General features: G+C 44.0%; 1 protein-coding gene across 2 annotated transcripts in view; it reads right to left on the bottom strand.

The window, feature by feature from the left end:
• Positions 1 to 4,215: 4,215 nt before the first annotated feature.
• Positions 4,216 to 20,313, bottom strand: part of whrnb (whirlin b) — a 60,534-nt gene continuing 44,436 nt past the window's right edge. The window contains exons 7-11 of one of the 2 annotated variants that reach the window (XM_035640994.2): positions 19,543 to 19,734; positions 11,774 to 12,488; positions 10,569 to 10,744; positions 10,268 to 10,396; positions 4,216 to 7,994 (exon numbers count right to left, since the gene is read on the bottom strand). In XM_035640994.2, the coding sequence (XP_035496887.2) occupies positions 7,818 to 7,994; positions 10,268 to 10,396; positions 10,569 to 10,744; positions 11,774 to 12,488; positions 19,543 to 19,734 (1,389 nt within the window). In that variant the 3' untranslated portion in view covers positions 4,216 to 7,817. The remainder of the gene's footprint in view (positions 7,995 to 10,267; positions 10,397 to 10,568; positions 10,745 to 11,773; positions 12,489 to 19,542; positions 19,735 to 20,313) is intronic. The other variant, XM_047331303.1, reaches the window with a different exon arrangement.

The raw sequence follows: 20,313 nt of genomic DNA, 5'->3' as shown, positions 1-20,313 counted from the left end.
CGATTAGGAACCCTAAGAAGAAAAAATGAACACTATACCACCACTGCCATGGTCTCGCTCCTCGCCTCAGTGAGAAGGCGGCCTCAGAGATGCAAGAGTGGATCAATATCTGGGTCAGAGCGAATATGTACCCTATGTGTCGTGAGTGAACTTGGTTCTGCCCCTCGTAGAGTCTTTTGCTTTTTTCTTTATGGACTGTTATTCATGCTTTAATGACTTCCAGTGGACTTTGATTTATTAATTTAACTTTCTTCGTGCACCTCTGTTAAGTTACTTTTGTTATCCCTTGTGTTTCTCGTATCTAGTTTTCTATTTCCGGTTTTACTTTGTAGCCCCTGTCCTTGTGTGGCTTCACTTCCTTTTCCTGTGTCTTGTTTCTGTTCACTTTACTTTTTCCTGTGTCTCCTGCCCCTGTGATTGTCTCTCTTGTATTCTCCATGAATACACACTAGAGTGTAAACCAAATCATAGAGTTCTACATCAGTGCAAAATAAAAAATTGAACTGTGTTCCATCCATTTCCGAGGATGGACTACAAAAACCTCAGCTGCTCCATCAGCATGTTTCACCACCGTGTGACATCAGATGTAAATGATTCATATGTAACAGTAACTTACATGATGACGTGCGTCTCTTCTGGATCATATTCATACTCTTCTTCTTTTACTTCTACTTCAGATTGAATCATTTTCATCCGTGCATGGCGCGTCACGTTAAATAACGCTGCCACAATGAATTGTGGGTCGTCTATTTCTCCTTTCCTTTCGCATAGGAAAGTCCAGTGTACCCTATGCTAAAGGAGATAGGAAAGGAAGCATTTCCTATGCATTCAGATAATTCCGAACAGCTCTTATCATGGCCGCTGATCAAATACTTCCAGGTCACGTCAAGATTTAGGAAACTTCCTAAGCCAACTTGCCAATTCAACCTCACCCTGCATGCTCCACCTTCCACCTGTGTTCAATTTGCCCCGCCCACCTTGTGTGTATTGGCCAAATTGAACACAGGTGAAACACATTAGGGAACAGGTGCAGGCAATCACAGGGAAAAGCAAAGTGAAAAGAAACAAGACACAGGAAAAAGGAAGTGAAGCAACACGAGGACAGGGGCTACAAAGTAAAACAGGAAATAGAGAAGTCAACACAAGAAACACAAGGGATAACTACAGAGACTTAACAGAGGTACATGAGGAATGTTAAATCAATTAATCAAAGTTCACAAGAAGTAATTAAAACACGAATAATAGTCCATAAAGAAAAACAAAACGACACTTTGAGAGTCTACAGATGTCATGTCATGACAGTGGTGACAAGACGGAAAGAATGGAACTTACCCTTCAGTCGAAATATAGTTTTATAACCTATATTATCTCAGTACATATACTGATAAGCTTGCATGGAATATATTTCTCACTAAATGTATCTTTGTCTCTAACGTCAATGGACAAAACTCCTCTTCTTCTTCCTCCTCCTCTTGCCTTCCACGTGTACTTGTGTTTAGATTTCTACTCATTGATTTCATCATATTTTTCGTGCAGAACGTCAGTTTACCTTAATATAGTAAAGGCCTGCGTCTGCATCGAGTATTAATGTGATTAACCTGGTTAGGTAATCCAGTACGACCGTTCAGATGCATTTCATAATGAAGCCACTGGAGGGAGCTTTTGCCCAGTGCTGAGGAAAGCTGCCAAAAGACCAGATGAGACTCTTTCTTTAATAGAACTCAGCCATAATGGAAAGACTATGTTGTTTTTTTTATTATCAATATGATTTTTAAGGTGAAAAAAGGTGACATGTAAGAGGCAAGGAGCTTGTTTGGACGTCTAATCGGTGGGAAATCCTCAACGATGTGTATCATACCTGCCGGGTGAAGAGGGGTGGTGCCCCTCCTGAGGTTTAAGCAGCGACAGACGTCACGTTTCCCTTCAGAAGTCCTGTGGAAACAATGCTGTGCCACATCAGTCTGGCGCAGGCTCCGTTTATGCAACGTTTGAGTGCGCCTCAAGGCCGCGGGCAGGCGGGCAGGCAGAGTAAGATGTTGTGAGTCACTTCGACGCTATGGAAACCAGTATTTTTCGAGAGACAAAGCTCGGAACACGCGTCCACCTCTGCTGTGTGGAATGCGACGCAAAGCTTATATAACCGGAACAACTTTTCCTGTCCGTACAGAGGGATTTCCTCAACGCTGGAGATTGAGTAACATGTCCAATAAAGTCTCTATAGGGGGGCCATCCCTCCTTCATTCCTATGTTCCCTCATCCCTATGTTCCCTCATCCCTATGTTCCCTCATCCCTATGTTCCCTCAGACCTATGTTCCCTCAGCCCTATGTTCCTTCATCCCTATGTTCCCTCATCCCTATGTTCCCTCAGACCTATGTTCCCTCATCCCTATGTTCCCTCAGCCCTATGTTCCCTCATCCCTATGTTCCCTCATCCCTATGTTCCTTCATTCCTATGTTCCTTCATCCCTATGTTCCCTCAGCCCTATGTTCCCTCAGACCTATGTTCCCTCATCCCTATGTTCCCTCAGCCCTATGTTCCCTCAGACCTATGTTCCCTCATCCCTATGTTCCCTCAGCCCTATGTTCCCTCATCCCTATGTTCCCTCATCCCTATGTTCCCTCAGCCCTATGTTCCTTCCTATGAAATTTCCCCCCCATCAAAATTTGGACCTATGTTAGGGTTAGGGTGAGGGAACATAGGGTTGAGGGAACATAGGGTTGAGGGAACACAGGGCCGAGGGGTCATAGGGTGGAGGGAACATAGGGTTGAGGGAACATAGGGTTGAAAGAGAACTGTGAAACTATTCTCTCTGCATTTGGTCGGAGTGCTCCTAATGGGAAATGGAATGGAGGCCAGCTCGATATAAATGAGATTGTCTTCCTGATTTAAAACAGGGCAACAGCCCAGTGTGTGTGTGTGTGTGTGTGTGTGTGTGTGTGTGTGTGTGTGTGTGTGTGCGTGTGCGTGAGATGCATTTTAATGCAGTAGTCAAGCAGACAGTGGAGAGAAGTGCAAAAGTATTAGCTCACACATTCTCGTTCCCCATGACTGTTCCAGGGCAAATGAACACGGAGTGATCAGCTGTACGCAGCCTTGACTGCGACAATCAGTCACATTAAAGCATAATCAGATAGTGTTGATGATAGGCCGACAGTTTTTCTCGGAGAAACCCACACATTGATTAGAAAGAGCCAAAAAGCCACAAGGAAGGAAGGAAGGAAGGAAGGAAATCCGTGGTTTCTAGACGTAACACAGAATCGTCGGATGTTATACACCAGCTCTAAAGTTACCATGGTCCTGCAATAACCACGACAGCATCATTTGCCAGTCAGAAGCAGGCTGGATTAAGCACACACAGAAGCGACATCTATCGGATGGTGAGGAAATATATAAAAAAGGTGTATTGCTTCAGAATTGCTTACTGCCCCTTTAACCTTCTCTGAAACTCTGAGGCAGAAAAGAGTTGTGGGCTCCATAATAAGACACTCTCCCCTCCCCTTTCCTTTTAATGCATTACATATCCATCTATCTATCTAGTTTATAATGTATAACAATCTCAATAAATGACAATTCGCAAACCACAACCGAGTCGCTGCTGATTTGGACTTTGAATTGCTGGTCGAACAAAACAAGCAACACAACACGGTGCCCTTTTTCTTGAAAAGCCCAAACAAATGATTGATGAATTAAACCAAAAAAACAATCAGATATGTATATTTGAAATTATGTATATTTCATATAAATATTTTACAATTCCACTGAAAAATCATTCGGTGGGAGCAACGTGCCAAAAAAATGCATCGACACACCGACAAAGAAGAAGGGGAAGACAACGAGGGGGAAACGCGAAGCCAATGTGGAAGTGCCTGAAACCTGTATTCTCTGGTATGACCAGCAGAGGGCGACTCCGCTGTAGAAGTCTGTGCGTAAACCACCGGGTGATGCCACGGTGGGTTTGCCTCTTGGATTCCAAATCGTGTAGCTGTCAAATTCGAGACAAAATGAGAACATCATCTCTGCAAAGGGCAGGCCAGACAGCATCATTGTCACATCTTTGCCACACATTTGTTTAGTGAGACATGGTGAATGAAGATTCGATTTTCGCACACGAGGCAGAGCCTCGAGATTAGAAAAAACTCTGAAAGTATTTTAACAAGTGGAAAAACAGAAACTCCCTTCAACTGATTGGACCAAATAAGCAACAGAACGTGTGCACTTTTTGAGACATCAGACTTTTTTATTATTATGTCTACAGGAAATTTGTGTGGGACACGCTCGGAAGGATTTCACTTGTTCCGACATTTTGGAAAAAAGAAGAAACAAAAGATATCGTAAGAACCGAAACAACGAATGCGTGACTTGTTCTGAAGGATACTGCCGTTGCCGACACGGCTGTGACGGGACATGGGGGGGTTGGGGGGGGTTGGAACGCACAAGAGATGTCAGCGGTTATATCTGCCGCAAAGGGGGTCTCTAGCCCCTCGCCGCGTACTCTATCTGCTGCTCCACGGATCTGTGTGCCGCCCTTTCTGTACAAGCGTTTATCATTTTAGAACTCGTTTGCATTCACACACAAAAGAGAACATCATATAATTTACACAGAATTACAAACGGCACAGTAATCTCACCAAGCGCATCCTCCGTGAATCCAGAACAGTGCTCACACATCAGATATAAACGCCGGGTGTTATCTCACTCTGGTGTGATTATGTCGTTTGAATTATAAAAATAGAATATAGCCATCATGAACACAATCGGCCAGAGATACATTGTTGAGATTGCTTGGCCCGACTGTACGCCTTTGGACTGTGGTTACAGTTATGAAAAGAACAGACACACACGTCTCAGAACAAATACGAGCCATGTATATATATATATATATATATAAATATATATTTCCCCTGCTCCTTTCTACAGCACAGTTTTACAACTGCTCTAGTTAACAGCCCTCTGCTCTAGGCAATGACATGCTTCTGTCAGCTATAGTGCATTCTCTTTCGGATGTCCTGGGCCCGGGTTAAATTTGACTATAAAAAAACAACTCATGCTGTAGATCCTATGATTTAGAAACAAACAGACGGAGCATGGTTGAGACAGGGATCCTATAAACACAGAAATAAGTACAGTAACCGCTTTTTAAGGGGCAGCAGCAGCAGCAGCAGCAGCAGAAGTCCAAAAAGAGGACACTAGAATCTGGATTTTCCCATGATGCAACCAATGGTAAATCTCTGCAAGCATTTGACTCTCGGTGTCCATGAGGTCGAGTCTACAGGGCCGTCTCAGACTTGGATGAAGCTCCCCAGAGCCACATCCAGGGTTGTCAAGGTTTCACAGGAAACACGGCGGACGCACGCTCACTTCCCCAATAACGTCCGATCAAATGTGCACTTCCTTGTTCTCCGGTTAGAGACTAAATCGACACAGCATCACTTGCCCTTTAACAACAAAAAGATCGACCTCAACAAATCATTTTGTTGTTTTTCTTGAGGCCAATGGAAGGCCTGCTCACGGGGTGGATAGAACAAGTTGATTCTTCTACAAAGTAATACTAAATAGATCATCTTTATATATTTTAAACCATAATGTCATTTGGGAGAGTTGGTGATGTGCAAAAGTCTGAACGACCTCGTACACAGAGGAGCTAAATATCGCAAAATAATGAAAATGGAAACTCAGGTTAAATGTACAGGATTTAAAAATGATACGCACAAATGAAAGGATGCAGTCTGGTACAGCGGCTCTGAGCCGCCCTGAGGGGTCCGGAGAGGCCCACGTCGGAGCTGCTGTTGACTTGCATTAGATAACGTATGTGAGTGCCGGTAATGCTTGAAAGTGATCCGCGTCATCGTTATTTTTAAAAGAATCTGAAGCTGTTGTAAAGTACAGTTTGCTCCAGTCGAGTCAGTGCTGCCATGATGCTCCTGCATCTTATTAGTCATGAGAGGATATTCAAATGGAAAAATCGCCGTTTCCCCGTACGGTGCATTTGCAATTCACTGACTCGACACTGTGTCGCCGTTCCTCATCAGCAACCCCCCCCCCCCTGCGGAGAGCGGGATAAGGATATGCTGATTTATGTCCTCCATTGATCTCCGCCGCGCGGGGGGTCGGATCCGGGGGTCGCTGTGCGGACGAGTCCGTCCCGGAGGAGTGCCACGTCTCTGCGCAATCGATGGGTGAAAGTACGGAGCGCTACATTTATTGACAGCAGCGGAGTCATTGAGAGGAGGCCCAGCGGAGGGCGGCAGGCATATGAAGAAGCTGGTATATGTGCAGCTGTGCAACAGAAGCACTCGGGGTAAGGGCTCGGGAAGATGGGGTACATGAGGAGGTTGCGTCGGAAGTCACTGAGATTTTTCTGCATTAAACCAAACCATGATCTTCCACTAACGTAAACCAAGTGCTCTTGCGAGTCTCAACTGAATCTTAGAACGCTGCAACAGTAAGTCAATATTGTACAATATTGAAAAAAGCAAACGTGGGACGTCACATTGATAGAATATGTAATCCGGTTGTCGTAACCTTCTCAACGAAACGTGTCATATAAGAGACGGGGGTTGACGTAGACCATGGCATGCCCTGAACCTCAAGCTGAAATAAAAACACGAGTAATGTAAAGTAGTATTAAAATCTAGTATAATATTAAATGCTCTTCTACTGTAAACTATTTCACAATATAAAAAAGTTATATAGAGTCATCTCATGTAAGGACTATGGGCAATCTACAGTATATACAAAAGGTCAAACCATCAATGACCGTATCATAAGGACATACAGATGTCAAATGCTGCTATGAAACACTGAGCAGATGATAAAGCATGTACATTATGAAAATAATTATGATGGGTTGAACGCGTATACAGTATATGTATGTACATAGCTGCTGATGGATGTTTGATTTCTAAAAGTGATTAGTAAACAGTCGATTTAACCACGCTGGGCTTGTTTAGATATGGAAATAATGAGTTTTGGTTCCGGATTACATCAGGATCATTACGCCGAACATCAGTCGGATGATATTTCTGTGTTATCAGACGCGATCGTGATCCGGATACAGTCACGAAACTTTGCGTGCAACCGGGATGAACGTGAAGACGGTGCACGAAGACGCTGAGAGCCTCGACTACTGAGTTATCATGTAATAATGCACGGGCGTCACCACATTGACGTGCTGCTGTGATCCTGTCACTAAATGCTCTATTATATTCTCTCTTTCCTGTTTCACCCCCGGATTGTTTTTGGAGTCTTCCCCCGTCTCACTTGATGTTCAAATATCACAATGTTATTTTTCTTTTCTGATGGAAATGGAAATTGATCCTTGCCGCTCTGAACCCAAACGCTCCTTTCAAAGTTTACGCCTGCCTCCAGGGCAGCGCTGCCTCCGCAGATATGAGATGAAGAATAAAACAAATTTCAAAAACACAGGACAACCGAGGACTCGCTCGACTGACTGTGATGTTATTGGCTGTTTTTAAATATTATTTGTTGAGTACTAGCGCTCCCCCTGGTTACACACATTGACATTCAGGGATTAAATACTGATAAAAGAGAAATAACTAATGGAACGGATGCGAATAGCGTTGGACTCGCATGGCAAATGTTAATGTCAAATCCTTTTTTTTTCTGAATTCATATTGTGCAAATCTCCGTTGAGTGCAATCAGCGCATACCCGAAACACACCTTTCCCTGAAATTAAAATGAGGGGCCGTGATGACGGGACAACCTCGCGCGGAGTCCCACGTGTTTCCCTCAAAGCGGCAGAACAGCGTCCTTCGTGTTAAATCAAAGCTGCATTGAAGTGCATGGTCCTGCGGTCACGGTCCCGGCTCGACCACCAGGAAGTCGATGTGATCCGGGTCCTTGGTCTTGAAGGCCTCGGCGATGACGCGGGCGGCGTCCTTGTGCTCGCGGCCTCTCAGGGAAACGCCGTTGACCTCCAGGATGACCTGACCCACCTTCAGCTGGTCACAGCTATGAGCCGAGCCTCCTTTCTGTCGACGAGAGAAGGCAATGTGTCATATTTGCAAAACGTGTGTGTTTGCTGACGGTACAAGGTCACTGTCCTGCAGTGTGACACAAACTGGGCTTCATCTTCTAGCGGTCTTTCCATTTCTTGTAACATTCAGGGGTTTTCTTGTGCACTCAACACCTGTTGACAAGACCACAGATACCACTGAAGAACATGAGGACATGCCCGTGGTATTGATAAAAACATATAGATGAAGAGTGGGTAAAGTATTTCTAAAATGCTGATACTGTAAAAACCACGGCACATCTGCACCTTATCTGCTTATATGAAACCCCCCCCCCCAAGGGTTATACAAAAGATAAAATACAAACCATACAAAATCCCAGATACAATCAAAAACATTTCAGTTGAAAAACACAGACAGAATAGATGCCATATTTACAGAATGAATAAAATTCATTCCAAATCAAATGTTTCACCAGCAGAGCATTCTCTGTTTGTACATGGACAAGGACACGGAGGAATCGATCCACTGAATTGTACATTTGCGAAGTCCACAATAACTGACCATGGGATGTTTTACAGAAAAGACGATGAAGATTCTCAGACTGGTTGGATAATTATTCGGATTGTTGCCAAAATAATGTCTCAAACGATGAGGTTAATCTGTATTTGTATATCTCACTTTAAAGATGAGATTGGATTTTTAAAAAATAGATATGGATTTGGGGCAACAGCTTTGGAAAAAGTTGCTAATCTAATAAATGTGCACAGTGTTGCATGACCATTTGCTCTATTTCTACTAGGCAGCCTAATAGAGGCACAGGGTTAATCCTCCCTCCTCTCAGGATAATCACATCAGCTGTCAGGAATATTATATTACAATAATATTAGATCACTGCAAGGCATATAGAGGCCAGTATAGTAATGAATTCATTTCTGCTGACTGAGAAACTGCTGAGGAAGGTAAATACATCAGACAGACACACTTGGCTGGTTCTGCAACCATCACTATGCCTATGATCATCTCTTAAATCAATGTTGATGACTTTAGTCAAATCCAATAATACTGCACTACTTTCACTCTTCTATTTCTCATTATTTTTATTTTATTTTATTTATATTATTTATTTATATTTTTCATTCTCTATGTAACTCTATTTGACTTCTTTCTTAATGCTACTTTTATCTTACATTGCTTTTATAAAACAGAGTTTTAGGGCTACAATGAGGAAAAAATAAATAAAAGTGAGACTTTTTACGACTTTATTCTCGTAAAATTACAACTTTTTGTCATGATGTCATGACTTAAATCTCATAACATTTTGACTTTATTCTCGTAAATTTAAGAATTTATTCTCATTATATTATTTATTTTATCCTTGTAATATGACGACTTTATTCTCATAATATGACTTATGACTTATTCTCAGAAATGCATGACTTTATACTGAAAGTCTCCCTTTGAGTGCTGATTTTCTTCTTAAAAATAAACAAATCTGAGTGACTTGCACATCAGGTCGTGCAATGTTAGTGTCTGTCTCTGAGTCACTGTACACTCATCTGCAAATTAATCCAACCTGTCTGTCAAAAAAAAAAAAGATTGAATCACGCACTTTTCCGCCTCTTCAAAAGCGACGGGGATTCCAAAGAGGGAGGGTGCGGCCAGTCCGAGCAGAGAAAAGTGGGCATTATTAGATTATTCCCTCGATATGATAGGAATATAATTGGCTCGCATTCATGTGCAGCGTCACGCTGATTACGGGGGACGTTGCGATTGACGGAGCCGCTCAGCGAGCGTGAAGGACGTCGGCGTACTCACACTGTCATCCGCTGGTCCTGAGATTCACTACGGCGAAAGGACTCATTGTGATGGAAATCACTGCCGAGTCACGAAAAAAAAACTCCCCAAGGATGCTCTGTTCATGAAAGACCCTCGGTGGGAGTGGAGGGACGGGTGTGACTCCGGTGTTCGTGCTGATGTAGTCGCCTCTCACCCTCAGCCCATATAAGATGTAGGGCTTTTGCTCTCTTTGTACTTGTTGGTCTTTACACAAATGTGAAAGGTGCCACGAAGAAATATCAATTCATCAAAATATATCTGTATTTGCAAAGTGCTTTAGAGTGCTGTCTGTGCAACACAAATGCAGGCCAATAATAATTAGATGTCGAAGAAGAGTTTCTTTTAAAGCAGAGAGGGGAAATATTTATGCATTTGTCTGCATAATCTTGAATTCAAGTCATGTACGTGTTGTTCAAAGAAAACACACTTCAGCTGTTGTGTTTTCGTCTCACCTGAATGGTTACGATGCGCGGCAACGGTTGCCGCGTGTTGGCTCCGCCCTCTATAGCGATGCCGAGGGTGTTGGCGTTTTTCACCACTCGCACCAGGGTGGCAGCGGGCGCCGGGACCGGCGAGCCAGTCTGCTGGGACACAGAGCGAAGAGCCGGAGTCAGAGCTGTTGTGAGCGCGGTGGAATTTTTGCAAAACGTCGGCAGAAGAAATTGGAATGGGGGAGAACCCCGTAGAACTACTATAGGATTCCAAAAAAAACAACAATCTAATAAGCAAGCCCACTTCACACAGCGACCTCACTTGTCTCGTGGCCCCTGGAGGGGGTGCATGGGCCCCCGGCTGTTCGAGGTGGCCCCTCTGGTTCTTGCTGGGTCGAGGGCTGCCATCCTTGCTGAGGCCCCCCGCCTCGGCTATGTCCACCCCGCTGTCCTCGCTCAGGGTCTGGCCGCTATCCGACAGCTGGGACAGAGTGGCCCCTAGATGGGGCACAGGGACGTTAGATTGCAGACAGGCATTTCTGTACAGTTTTTCTTTTCTGCCTTTAGCTACCTCAGTTAAAGAAACAGGCTTATGTTGGGGGTTTGATATCTAATATCCCCTCTAAGCATGTACTTCATCACATTCCAATATTGTATATTTTAGTATGCCATATGTTCACCTTTTATCTTATCAGTATTATGTTAATTTCCAAAATACATCACAATATAATATAAATACCATACAAATTAACTATCATGTATAGTCCATATTGTACTAAATACTGCAAATCACATTTGCACAAATATTTAATATACAGTTCTTTCATAAGGATTGTAATATTGCAATGTATACATTGAATTGTTTTGCTTTTTCAAATGATCTTTTCTCTGTTTAATTTCTTATTAAATTTTTACTGCATCTGTCCTCTAACCCTTTAGTCTGTCTCTGCTCTGCTCTAGTCTTGTCTTGATCTTAAAGTTCATTTGACCTCATGTCACTCCATACACTATTCCATGTGCAATAATTGCTACTGTTGTTCTTGTATATAGTATTTATGTTTATATTTAGGCTTGTAGTACTTACATTTTTTACTTTTTTACATGAAAATAAATTCTTGTACATATCCTGTTGCTTTTTTAAACTTGTATTTTTGTACTGATATAGATCTCTATTTCACGGTGTGGGACAAATAAAATAAATCTTATCTTATCACTTTAGTTCTCGACAAATTTTCTTCTTTGTTAAACTACTGTCAATGAACCTCAATACAATAAAAGTCTTTGAGGGGCTTGTGTATAAATTTGGTTTCACATAACACATAAGAAAAGTAACAATAACAAACTTAAAGTATCAAAAGTTGTCACTGTTACACTAGTATTACTGGATCATTGTCATTTATGTATTACATATATTCAGCAATTTAACAACGTAGGTACTACATGTGCAAAACTGAGTTGTAACTTGTAAGTTGAAACATACATGAAATGTATTTCTGCACACACAGCCACACGCTGACACTTGTGTACCTCTTTGCTGTGGTCTGGAGTCTGCAGACAGCCGGTTTGTGTCTGTGATGATGACTTTGTGAATGAGGGCCGGTGAGCAGCGGAGGTCAGGACTGCAGGGCGGAGCAGCGGGTGTGATGAGAGAGGGGCAGGGGGAGGGGCATGGCGAGGGACGGGGGGATGGATGCGGGGACGGCATGGGAGACGCCGCTTTCGAGGAGGACGCCGACTTTGACAAGATGGAGGACCTTTCGTAGGAGCTGGATCTGGACGAGAGCCTGACAGATCCCTGTGGTTTAGCAGAGCCGGAGGAGTCCCGGTGGTGCAGGAAGCCCGGGCAGGTGTGGTGTCCCGAACTGGGCCTGTTGTGGTGAGCAGGATGGTGGTGGAAGTGGTGGGCATAGTGCGGGTGGTTGAGGTGTTCGGCGTCGGAGAGCTGGAAGAAAGTCTGGCAGGTGTGATGGAGCGCACCCAGGGAAGTGTGGTGGCCGGCCCCGGAGCCGGCGTGCTCTGCCAAGGCCGGGGAGGGCTGGTGGGTGATGGGGAGGGATCTGAGGGACTTGTGGAGGCAGTCCTGGAGCAGTTGCGTTGGGCCAGAGAAGAGCAGGCCGGAGCCGGGCTGCATGAGCCGGGCCGAAGGCTTCAGCTCCTTCTCCCTTGGCAACCTGAACTGGGCCTGGAGAGGAGCACCCCTGAAGGGTGGAGGAGATTCACATGAAGCCAGCAGTTCGTCCTGCTGGTGACAAGAAGAAAACATGAAATCAATCTCTCTGACCCTAAAAAGTAAAAAAAAGAAAAGAAAAGTCAACCAGATGGCTGAGGCAATGCATTGGAGTGATTCCGAAAGCTTTTGTGAGTTTCATTAACTTTCACATTTCTTTAACATAGGGCCAGAGTTTGGAAAATACCGGAATTCCCCTTTAAAGTAAAAACTACAATAAGTTTTACAGTTCCTTTGTTTATTATTTAGGTATTACAAAATTCAAAATAATCAAACCCAAACACCCCTCATTCTACTTGGCGTATTAGGGCCATTTTAGGGGGGAAAAAAACAAGTATGGAGCCGGGGGAGGGGGGTAATATTCAGAGAATATTCAGAGAAAAAAGTCACAAATTTACGAGAAAAAAGTCGAAAAGTAGTCTTTTTCTTTTTCAAGGAAAAACAATGCTTCAGGATCACCGCAGACGCTGCCGCATGCCGTATACTATGTCTACAGTGGCCGACCCAATCAAGTTATACTTTAGAAATACTCGTGATTTTAGCCCAGAATCACCATATTATCATAAGCATCCGGACTTTGAGACATTGCTGTGAATTGGGCCTATTCAGAAGAAAACACCATACTGATTTGGACCAGGTGATAGCTCTTCTGCATCAGGAAATTTATCAACTTTAGACATCAGAAATGTCTGAGTATTTTCTTGTATATTAACCCCCTCCCCGGTTCCGTATTTTTTCTTCCTACAATGGCCCTAATACGCTGTCGTAGCATTCTAATTTAAGGTGAGTTAAAGTAACCTGGGCAGAGTTAGGGGGGGCTCCGCACACATTCAGAATTCTGCTTTGGGATGGTAATGTTAGTCACTATGGTCAGTTTCTTCTCCAGTCCAAAGCACTTGCAAGGATTTTGAACCCAATTTTCTAAATCCGCAGGTCGGATTTGTAGGAAATCGAATGCAGCCATTTAAAGGTCATCACCCTGATTTAACTTTTAGCAATATCATCACTTGTTCCTTGTAAATTTACACCTCTACACGTCTAAGATTGCAATAAAGGTCAACAGAGTGCAGCCCTCCCTGCTCCATAGAGGATGAACTCTAGCAGTTTTGGATGTGAGCTCCATGCGCTTTTATCCCCCCCGACTTCCTCATGGCTAAAAATAGGTCGCAAATGCAAATGAGATATCTCATGAAGTCATGGTCAGCTTGCCGTGAAATGTGCTGAAGCAGAGCCAACCTCAAAAGGGGACGAACCCTTGATTCTAATAACTTTCTGGGTGTTACCCTCAGGGCACCCTTTTTACAACTTCACCCCGGTGCAGTGTTAATAACCCCAGACTGTCCTGCTACAGGATGTAATGACCATTACTGCATCAATGGCAGTCCTAGTGGGGTTAACAGCTCTCAGTAGGGTTTTATTAATATTATCTGTCCTCTGAAAACATGCCAACTCTGTGGTGTGTTAGAAGATGGACAAACATGCAAGCCCCGTTCACTGACAATGCGTCCCGTCCTGCACATTCATCTTCTTTGTTTCGATGGCGGATAAACCAAAAGAATGACAAAAGGCTTTAACGTGTCCCTCTTGCTCTTTTTTATGTCGATGCTCCCAACAGAGACAGTACAGCACCAAGCTTTGCAGCACGACAGAGCCAAACCTCTAATGAAAACATTGTGTGATTTATGTTCGCCTGCTCAGTGCAGATGGCCAGATGGATGGGATTTTCCCCGCGGGACGATATAATGAGCGCACAAAAAAAAGTTTAGACAGTTAGACCAAAGTGCTTTTTTTCCCAGCAACAGTCGAATCATTAGTGGCTGTTTGAGGCTGGGGGCTCTGCCGTTTTTAAACGCCACGGAGCATTGTTGTTGTGCCTTCAGTGTGGCACCCATCTGCGCCACTGTAGACGGGTTAGCGGCTCATCGTCATAGGAGGCGCTTCAGCCCTCCGCCTCACACTCATCTGACACAACAGGTACAGGTGTCAAGGGTGGATCCTGATCGTCCTTCCTATCGTCTTTTCCTCTCTACTATTCCTTGACCTCAGTGGAAAACGTCATGAGGTCAAGGAAAGGTGTACGGGAGGACTCATAGGACTTAGGAAAAGATGACAGCGTTGCTCAGAGAATCCGACTCCATTTTCACTAAACTCCGTCATCATGCGACGGCGGATGTTATTGACGTGTGTCTGTCGTGGTGAAACTACACATTTCCGAAGATGAACTACAAAAACCTCAGCGGCTCCGTCAGCATGTGTCAGTGTTTTACCACCGTGTGACATCAGATGTAAATGATTCATATGTACAGTAACTTACATGATGACGTCTCTTCTGGGTCATATTCATACTCTTCTTTTTCTTCTTTGGATTTAATCATCTACGTTCGTGCATGGCGTGCCACGTTAAATATCACTGCCACAATGAATTGTGGATCGTCTATTACTCCTTCCCTTTCCCATAGGAAAGTCCAGTGTACCCTATGCTAAAGGAGATAGGAAAGGAAGCATTGAAGCACCTTTCCTCTGCATTTAGAGAATCTGAACAGCTGTTATCATGGCTGCCGAGGAAAAACTTCCCTGTCACTTTAAGATTTTGGAAACTCGTCATTTCATAGTAAACCTCCAATTTTACATTCATGACATCAACAGGATGTTGCTGTGTATTTGGGCAAGTTGACATTTACACCGATCGATCATTGAGGAAGCGACTAAAGGTTGTCTTTCTTCATTTTGCCGGCGCACTGGGACGGCATACGACGTTGTTGTTTTGTAAAACCTCTGTTTACTCTGTACACACACACACACACACACACACACACACACCAAGATGGCATTTTAACATTGATATGCAGCGGAGGCTGTCGGCGGAGCTCGGTGTTTGTCTGGACGGCAGCATGAAACGCAGAGGAAACAGATTTAACCAGTTCGGTGTGGATGTAATCTTAAATTTAGCCGACGGTCTACACGGACACACCGGCCCACATTTTACTCCTGATATATTTTAAACATTATTTTCTTACATAACCACAGTGACTGTGTGTTGGGCCTGTTGCTGCACAAGATGTGTAGACATTGTGCAGACAACAGTAAACCGTCAGTAAGCACTTGAAATCTGCTTCCCTCGCCCTTTACACCACAGTGCTTCAAGGGAAGAAAGACATGTTGACATGTCATGCTCTGGTTTCAGGGTTCACTGAGACACTCGGTCAGAACAGAGTCTTGCTTAACGCTGTCAGCAACACCTTAAAAAATTGAATGTGAAACAGACACTTTTCAATTATAAAGACGATGAACTTGCCCATTGAATAAAATGAAATGTATTATGACCTGATTGATGCTCATTTCTCAGAGTGGAACTGCATTTTCCATGGTCATTTTTCTCAATGGAAACAATCACAAAGGCCTCTGTTGCTGTTGTTACATCTGTCAACGCCAATGAGCTTATGCACTTGCAAACAGAAACACACCAATCAGTGGAGAGCATTGCACTGGAATCTTTTCTCGTGAGGTTTTCATATTAAAAGTTCTTTTTTTTCTTGAAGTGACCGGGAAGTATTTCCTCGGCAGCCATGATAAGAGCTGTTCAGATTCTCTAAATGCCACCGGAAAGGAGCTTCAATGCTTCCTTTCCTATCTCCTTTAGCATAGGGTACACTGGACCTTCCTGTGCGAAAGGAAAGGAGAAGTAGACGACCCACAATTCAGCAGCGATACTTAACGTGGCGCGCCATGCACGGACGTAAACGATTCAATCTGAATTAGAAGAAGAAGAAGAGTATGAATATAATCCAGAAGAGACGCAGGTCATCATGTAAGTTACCGTTACATATGAATGATTGTCCTCTGATGTCACACGGTGGTAAAACACTGAAACATGCTGATGGAGCCGCTGAGGTTCTTAAAGTTAAAATTTGTAGTTTCACCACGACAGACCCATAAATAACATCCACCGTCGCATAATAACGTAGTATAGTGAAAGTGGAGTCGGATTCTCTGAGCAGCGCTGTCTGCTTTTCCTAAGTCCTATGAATCCTCCTTTATACCTTTCCTTGACCTCATGACGTTTTCCACTGAGGCCAAGGAATAGTAGAGAGGAAAAAGACAATAGGAAGGAAAATCCCAATCCACCCTGAATACACACACGGTGGGCGGGGCAAATTGAACACAGGTTGAACACATTAGGAAAAGGTGCAGACAATCACAGGTGCCAATTTCACCGCACCCCTCGTGCTCCACCTTCCACCTGTGTTCAATTTGCCCCGCCCACCTTGTGTGTTTTTAGTCACACGAGGTGGGAGGGGCAAATTGAACACAGGTGGAACACAGTAGGGAACAGGTTCAGACAATCAAAGGGGCGGGACACACAGGAAGAAGTCAAATGTGAACAGAAACAAGACACAGGAAAGGGAAGTGAAGCAACACGAGGAAAGGGGCCACAAAGTAAAACAGAAAATAGCAAACAAAATACAAAAATCAGAAAGGGATAACAAAAGTAACTCAACAGAGGTACACAAGGAATATCAAATGAATAAATCAAAGTCCACAAGAAGTAATTAAAACAGACTTTTCAAGCGCCGACAGAGTTCAAGGAGGCAGAATCATGACAACTAGTCCTTGGCATGCGCTGCTAGCCATGATAATTACAGTGGTTGTCTATTCTTGATGACTGTCCTGCAGCCAATCTGCATGGACGCGTGTACGTGATGAGAAAAGTGGCGTGTCACAACATTGTGGTGCCTGAATGGATCTCGCCGATCCACTAAGTGGCTGTCAATTAAATGCAGTTAGCTTTTAAATCGGGATTGTAATTTTCACCACCGCAACTACGAGTTGTTTTAGCAATGGGCAATTTCGCAAGCCCTATGGTGTGCTCGGGCAAAACGCAGCACCAAGCCGCTAACAATGACAAGACAGATGCACTAAAAGCTCCTGTGGGCACACAGAGTTTGGTCTGGCAGTGGGCCAGAATCCCGGAGCAGAGGGGAAATGATTCACACTTTGTTCGAGGCTGAGAGAGAAACAGTGTTGTCAGATCGAGTTGCTCCGTCGGCTCTCGCGGGGCCCAGTGCTGCTGGAGGAAGTGGGTCAGGAGGAGACTGAAACCTGACGGAATGAGGTCTCTGCGGATTGATGTGGGCCTCGATTAAACATCCGCGCTGTAGAGCGGCTGACCTGCCACCAAGACATGCTGCTCTTTGTCCGAAGATGCATTTTGACCCAAAGTACCTGGAACTTTCTGCCACTGGAGACTTTTTACAAGGAACGCAAAGGTTTCTGCAGGCCATTGTTTAGCTGCGTTTCCACTGCGCCCAAAAGACCAGGGCGAATTAGCCAAATTAGCCTGCTGACGAATGAACAGCTGACGGCTACAACAGGCTTTTCCAATCCAGTCCACCAGGAGGCGGTAATGCAGAACTTTTTTTTTTCATATTCGAAACACCTCCTTTGCTCTCTTTAAATTAATGAAATAGATTTTACGAACTATAGCAGGGCTCGACCGGCTGAAATAAAATGCTGGAGCGTAGCCTGTAAACAAAAGAAAAATGAAGCCGATGAGGAAGTGCCCGAAGCCTGTATTCTCTGGAATCATCAGCAGAGGGCGACTCCATGGTTGTTTATATAGACGTCAATGAGAAAATGACTCCACTCGATTTATAACGTGAGTACACTTTTTCCTGGGGAGTTTACGGTTCAACCTCAGCACGATGTTCATTTGGTAAATTGTGGCAAGTTTGGCAGCAACAAATTTGAGATTTTTAACTCTGAGACCAACTTTCTCTTCCAAAAGTCATCATATCTTTTGTTGAAAACTCTGCGGAAACATCAGAAGTGAACATCCTGTAAATTACCAGAAGGCTTTCTGAGAGAGGACGCAGTCCTTCATGAAACTTCAAGTGAGCAATATGATTTTGGGTAAACTGATACAATATTCAAGAATCAAAGGAATTAAATGAAATGTATAACAGATAGACAAAATGTGAACAGGGAGATCCCAAGTTTCAAACATTAGGTATCCTCAATAAAACAGGCACAGTAAATACATTTCCAAGGAGAGCACAGCGAACACCCTGAAGAAACGTTTGTTGAGCTGTTACTGTGTTTTCAGCCAGGCCTGACTGTTTCATCCAATCATGTCAGCATGCGGTGGAGCCTACACTGATAACTGCTACTGAAATTAACGAGCAGCACTTTGCGTCATTCAGCCGGTATCTCTTGTGAATTACATTTGGCTCTCAGTAAATCAGTTAAATTTTTAACTCACTCGCAAAACAAGACCCCGGAGGTACTTGAACTCCTCCACTTGGGGTGAGGGCTCATTCCCCACCCGGAGTAAGCAGTCCACCGGTTTCCTGCCGAGAGCCATGGCCTCAGATTTTAAAGGTGCTGATCCTCATCCCGGCCGGCTTCACACTCGGCCGACAACCGACCCAGGTTGTGCCGAAGGTCACTGACCGATGTTGCCATCAGGACCATGAATTGCAATGAATCTCTCAACTGGTTCTACCAATCCTCGGCTATGCAGACGTTGTCATTCAGAAAACCTCGGGAACAAATGTAGTTTATAATAGTCTTTGCAGGTTTGTTCTGAGGTGTCCTCATTGCACCATGTAGGAGTCATTAAACAGATTATCACCTAAATCTCAGAGATATTTTCATTGGTTGCAATTTATTTTCTAAATGCATTTTCCTGAACAGTCCATCCTACTTAAAACAACATCTAATTCCATACAGGTCATCATATAACCTAAGACACATGGAGTATCCTTTCTTATTTTGTTCCTAGAATCCCTATGACAGAGGGAGACATGCATTCCAATTTAAAGCCCCGTCGGACTGGAACAGTCCGCCCTGCCCGCTCAGATCCATCGCCTCTATTTTCTCATCTTTTAATCCTGCTTCTGATCCTATGTGTACTTATAAATACATTCATTTAAATGTGTGCACATGTTCTGTTTGTGTATGTACATGTCAATGTATGTATACACGTATGTAAACAGTACAGGTACTGAGTAAGGTTAAAGGGGCAGAGTAGAAGAGGGATTTTCAGTTGTAGTAGACAAAGGGATCTTACCGTAGCAGGGACAGTGTGAACTGCATCGTGGATCACGGGGGCCGCGTGGTTGCAAAGGCCCTGCGGGTGCAGCACTCCCAGGCCTCCGTGCCACGCCTGGTGGGCTTCCCTCTCGCGGTGCAGCACCAGCCGGTCGTACAGCTCCAGATCCTGCGGCAACACCAGACTCCTCACCTCGGACAACATGGACAGCTGCGGGGAAGGAGCAGAGAGAATCAAACACAGAGATGAGGCCCCGCGGCGCGAGGGGGGGTTGTGGGTAGAATCTTGCGAATCTGTTTGAATCCCACTCAGCGAGACTCATGTTGAATAAACCCGCACACTTGTAATTAGCAAAGAACAAGGTCTCGGGAGAAACAAAGATATATTAACTTGTTTTCTGGAGTTTAAAAAAAATATATTCTATACAGTACAAAGTTACTGACATCTGACTGTTGCTAAAAATTCTGTTTCGACCTTAACAACGCCCTCGTGGAGCAGCTGAATTTGTGATTGATTTACTCAGGAATTAGTGCCCGAGGAGGGGGATGCTGTTCAGAGATATAAGAATATTACAGCTAGTTTGCATTATCAAGAATTACCAGGGGTGTGTGTTTTTAAAGGTACCATAGAAAACTGCATGTACGGTATATTGCACAAATGTCAGATCCGTTCAACCGCACGTGGACGATAATAGCGACAAGAGAAATTCAGCAGCTTCATGTCGGCTTACATTTGCCCTTATTACCAATAAAGAGCCACAAAGATCTTGAATGTATAAAGAAGGACTAT

The sequence above is a fragment of the Scophthalmus maximus genome, chromosome 3 (assembly GCF_022379125.1).
Source record: "Scophthalmus maximus strain ysfricsl-2021 chromosome 3, ASM2237912v1, whole genome shotgun sequence".
NCBI lineage: Eukaryota > Metazoa > Chordata > Actinopteri > Pleuronectiformes > Scophthalmidae > Scophthalmus > Scophthalmus maximus.
The sequence above is the reverse complement of the archived record's forward strand: the minus strand, read 5'-3'. Positions and strand labels throughout refer to the sequence as shown.